We start from the raw sequence: 5,486 nt of genomic DNA, 5'->3' as shown, positions 1-5,486 counted from the left end.
CGATCTTAGTGCATTCAAGCTCATAAGATTTATGGAAGATAATATATCGGTGAGGATTCATCATATTATCATCCCATCACTTTCTGTAGTGACATACAGATGGTTATTATGATATTCTATTTTGAGCATCATATCCTCTTCAATGAAGGTGATGAACGGCTCATTATGAGCTTATAGAACTTCAGTCATATTGTGCTTGATAAAATATGCCTCGTACCTTTCGAGGTCCTTAAGAGCTTGAATCAAAGTCTCCTAAAGGTCATTAGACATTACGAGCATCATATATGCTAAGTTATGCCAGTATTTTCCTCAGATGGAATAAGACATTATAATATATCCCATTGGCTGAAGTATCTTTCTTCTTCGAGTCCTTGGGAATGATATCGTCATTGATAACTATATCTTTCTCCTTATCTTTATTGAAGATCTCTTTCTTTGGTAGGGGTGTCAATATCTTACCATTTCTTTGCTGCACTTGAGCAATCTCCTCTAGCATAAACTCATTGAATTGCACATTTCTTTTAGAGTCAGCCTTTGTTATGTCTAGGGATTCATCTATGGATTCAGAGTCACCACCTAGGTTTACATGTCCCATTTGAGACACTATGTCGAGGTCAGACTCATCTACCTTTAGAAAATATAAATCCTCCTCTGAATTATAATCCATCGATGATACCATCATATATGATTTAGAAGCCACCTCCTCAATGTATTATTCTTTTATTAACATATTTGGCACCATTGAGCTGACCCGACATACTCTACTAGAAGTAAATCCTTATTATCTTCTTTGATTTCATTTATTTTAAGCTCTGACATAATGTCAGCAAGCTTAATAGGTTGCCTCACAGTCAGAAAATATTCATCTATACTATCAATAACCCTTTGAACTGCCATCTTTTTCTCCTTGGGCTTCTTTTGCTCGATCTTCTTTTTAATGAATCTTACCTTTCTAGGCCTTAAAGAGCCAGCTTGGTTGGGAAATTATTTATAAGTAGATGCTTGTTATATAGGCAGAGCCTTCAAATCTAGCACTGGACAATAGGATATCTTCACTTCACACCCAAAATTCTATTAAGCTGTTTCAGCTTTTTCATTATCTTCTTGGAGATTATAGTCTCTCACTTCTCTTCTTATTCTGGTTTCTTTTCCTTTACTTTTACTTTAACTGGGGGTATGGAAGAGGATGTAACCACCATAGTTGATTCTTTTCATGGATGAGTCAACACATTGTCTAAAAATGTGAGCTCTTCTCTTCGATATTTCCTCTCCAACCAATTCTTGAAGATGTAACAATCTTCAATTGGATGACTGATTACCTAATGATATGGATAATAATTTGGGTAATCAGTATGTTTCGACTTTTCAGGCCTCTTGCACCTAAGAAGTTCTAACACTACTTTTAATGCTTGTCTAAATAACTTGGCGACACTCTCCCTCTTGAATGAATTCTTTATTCATCTTTTCTTTGAGGGATGGGAAAGTTCGATCATCAGTTCCCGTCATTTTCTTTGGGCACTCTCCACTACCCTAATAAATTAGTAACTTATCATTTCCTCCGAGTATCATCTTTGGTTGGGGGTTAGGGTTGTAGGCCTATTTTGACTTCTCTTTGTATTACATTGGTTACTTGCCTTTATCTAATTTTTAAATCACCTATTTATTTTATCAGCTATGGAGTAAAATGTAGAGTTGGGGACCGGGATTGAGGTCGTGGACAGGAGAGGCAGCTAGCAAGGGAGGAGGAGTCAAAGCTTGTGAGAGTTTCTGCGTGGGTTTTGAGAAGCAGAAGAAGCGATTGAGATGTCTGTTAAGTGTTATATTTAACGACTCAAATGAACGCATGTGAGCGACGGGACCATTCGGCGCTGTTGCAGATTGCCGATCGGATTGTAGCAAGCAGAATTTTGGCAGAGAGGAGGGAATGGGCGAGGGATTTGCGTACATGTAAGGATTCATGCTATATATATATATATATATATATATATATATATATCATGAATCCTTACATGTCAACAAATAATTTCTTTGGACTGCTTGAGTAGAGGTCAACAAATAACATGATTTTCTTTAACCGGATGCCATCAAATATCTTACGATGCACGAGATGGAGTTATTGCTTTAAGTGGATATGGGCATGTCTGTCAACGAAATGTTTTAGATAAATAAATGTTATATTTTTTGCTAGCTTCCACAGGGTTTTTGCTGGGATCTGCGAGCGATTTCTCTGTGATGTAGCATGCTGGATATCCTGTACCCACGATCAAACTGGCCAAACTCCTCAGGATTCTGCCGAAGCTGATCCTCTATTACAAGGCAAAAAAAAAAAAAGAAAAAAGCTTGAAATCTTTCATTTCCTTAAGGCACATAATCGTAGGATAGTATGGCAGACTACAGACAAGGAACAATGCATACAATTGAGTAAACTACTAGGATGTTAATTTCTTAATGGGTGAATTAATACAGTCATGTATCAAAATGACAACCCTGGAGAGTTGCTATAAACTCCCATCACGCAGGTCCCTTTGCACCTACGTTTCCACCAGTTTAACCCTCTGGTTTAACGCCTTTAACTTCTGCATGTTTTGCAACACTTTCTGCATTCTTTCCTCCAATCCATGCAGCTTCAGACTTGGCCAGCTTGCCTGCAGGAATGGAGGAAGCCAATCTGCTTTCAATGTCTCCTTTGCAGAATCCGTTGTCCGCTCGTGGTTGAGGCTGGCAAATGCGGCGAGCGCAGAACCTTGCAATGATACAGGCGGAAATGGAAAGTATGGTGATCACAGCCAGAACAGCGAAGACAGGGCTGTAGGAGCCGTTGGAGTGGGGTGACGTCGACGCATTCTGAGGATAAAGAACTGTGGCCTGAGGAATGGAAGACATCTCCTTATCCTGTTGATCCTTCAGCGAGCGAATTTCTCAGGACTGGCTACAAGTTTTTCCTTTCCTTGTGCTCTTGAGTAATGGCTAAGATTTGTGTTGAGGTTGCTTTAAACTAGAAATTGTGAGGGATGGAAGCGCTTTTGATTCCGATTCCTTACTCTTTGGCGAGGAAATAAGGCATGAAGCTTTAGAACGGGCCTTGAAGGAAGAGAAAGCTATGCTTGGCCTGGACTCGTACGATGATTCCATTCAAATTTACATGATAAATGATGGCAGGAATGATTATGTTCCTCTGTGCTGCATGTAAAGGTCGTTCGAAAACTATTTCAATTTTATTTTGAAAAATATATATTATATGGCATAATCTAATTGGTCATACCCGGGTCACTATTTTAAATGAGGCAATATGCTTTAAACAGAACGAGCTATCGGCTTTCTCGTTACGCAAATGCTTTTTCTAGTGCCAAATGAATAAATCACACTTTATATGCTTTAAACAATGTCTTTCTCTTCTATATATTTTTTCACTAACGCCAGTAATGGAACAAAGCTTATCTTTCAAGCCTGATGAGCTTGCTTTTCTGGTCCCTCTGATGACGAGTCTGTACCTTTTTCCTTCTTTTTATACAACTTTAGCATGTACCATAAAATTGATGAAATAAGATGGAGTTCCTAATATGTTAGCAGTTTTCCTAACTAATTTAGTGTTGCACACAACTCCCCTTGGCCTACTGGTTGAGAGCTTAGGCTTCCAACTAAGAGGTCCAAGGTTCGAGTCCATGTAGGGGTGTCAATTCGGGTCAACCCGTCGGGTTTTGGTCGAACTCGACCCTACCCGGATCTAAACGGGTCAACCCGGACCCGACCCGATTTAGTGTTGCCATAAAATTAACAAAGTTGATTAAAAAATTAATAAAAAGATAACATACTGATAGTAGAAATAAATATTAATCAATAAAGATAAGATATAGATTCTTATAAATAGGCCAAAAACTTGACCAGCTATGTTACATAAGTGTATGTATCATGTCAAATATAATGATGAGAGAGTTCCCATAATGATCAAGATTTAACTTTATTAAGTTAATTAATGACTTTTAGTCATCATTAAAATATCCCATCACACTCCAAAATTTTGATGAAGCAAAAAAAAAAACTTAAATTATTTTAATAATTTTCAAATTTTATAAAAACGCTAAAGTTATAATTAACAATTATGCATGTAAGTTATGTATTTAAAATATAATTGTGAACAAGAGCAAATTTAATTCCTTATATATATCAAACTCATTAGAATCCTAATAAAGTTAATTGGTCATCTTCTCCATAATGATTCTAAAATCATAGAAATTCTCTACATTTCAGAATTCTGTTATAGTCTCCCTAATAGTTCTATTGTCTCTGTTGAGATCATTAATTCGCATCAAATTTTAAACTTGCAATTATCCAGAACATAAATAATTAAATATTAGGATAAATGGAAGAATTATCGGCAAAATTAATCATTAGGCCTATTCTAACATTATGCAAATAACCATAATTAAATTATAATTCAGTGGAAAGATTTTAGTTATAGGAATGCAAATTAAGTAACACAAAAAAAATTACTTTATGATTAATTAAAAACGAAAACATAAACTAGAGTAAAAAAACAAAAAGAATTATTGTGTGCAATCAAGTTTTGAATTCCTTTCATCCTTTTAGGAATTATTCTCAAATTCCCTTCCACACTCTCACTCACTAACTACTACATTAACAAAGAAATTAAAAAAAAATAATAATAATAAACCTCTCTTTGTTTCAAATTAGGATTCATACTTATACACAAGCATCAAATATCTAGCTTTTGGCTCTAGCCAGCACACAACATTATGATGCTTTGGATATGGTGTTGTGGCACTCTACTTAAATTTACGTAGTGCTTTTGTATAGGGACGGAGCCAGGATTAATTATTTGAGGGGGCACAAATTTCTAATTTAGCATCTTTTAAGCTATTTGATTTAAATTTAAATATTGTAATCTTTCTCTAGTATAATTTGTTAGCTTTAATTATAAAATTTCATATAAAATTAAATTTGGAGATTTTAAAATAATTTTAAAAAATTGATGAAATTTTTAATTTTGAAAAATTAGTAATTTGAAGATAAATGATTAAAATGGGGAAAATATATAAATAAAGAAAGAATTATAAATGAAAAAAAAAAGTTTAAGATGATCTCCCTCTAATCAATGACATAGCAAAACAAAAATTTAGGATGGTCCAATAAAATAAAAAAAAAAAAAAAAAAAAAAAAAAAAAAACTCACCTCATAAGAGATATAATTGAAAAAAAAAAAAATTAAATTCATCTCATCCTAACGGTGTGGAGAGAGAGAGGAAAGAGCAAGGTTTTCAGAACCGGACCAGACAACGAACCGGAGGAAGGAGAGGTTTACGGTTCGACCGGTTCGACCGGTCGAACCTGGGTCGAACCGGATGACGTAATAAATAACAATATTATTAAAAAATTAAAATTAATGATTAATTTTTCTCTAATACATTCATTTTACATTCTATTTTCTATGTTGGCATAGAAATACAAAAAATCACATGAGGGAAATTA

At 34.9% G+C, this 5,486-nt stretch overlaps 1 protein-coding gene across 1 annotated transcript; it reads right to left on the bottom strand.

Annotated features, from left to right (window-relative positions):
* Window positions 1-2,032: 2,032 nt before the first annotated feature.
* LOC110116022 lies at window positions 2,033-3,272 on the bottom strand. Its single transcript, XM_020849458.2, has one exon. The coding sequence runs from the start codon at window positions 2,881-2,883 to the stop codon at window positions 2,548-2,550; it is 336 nt and encodes a 111-aa protein (XP_020705117.1). The 5' UTR covers window positions 2,884-3,272; the 3' UTR covers window positions 2,033-2,547.
* Window positions 3,273-5,486: the final 2,214 nt, after the last annotated feature.

This window comes from Dendrobium catenatum, unplaced genomic scaffold (assembly GCF_001605985.2).
Source record: "Dendrobium catenatum unplaced genomic scaffold, ASM160598v2 fragScaff_scaffold_357, whole genome shotgun sequence".
Classification (NCBI taxonomy): Eukaryota; Viridiplantae; Streptophyta; class Magnoliopsida; order Asparagales; family Orchidaceae; genus Dendrobium; species Dendrobium catenatum.
The sequence above is the reverse complement of the archived record's forward strand: the minus strand, read 5'-3'. Positions and strand labels throughout refer to the sequence as shown.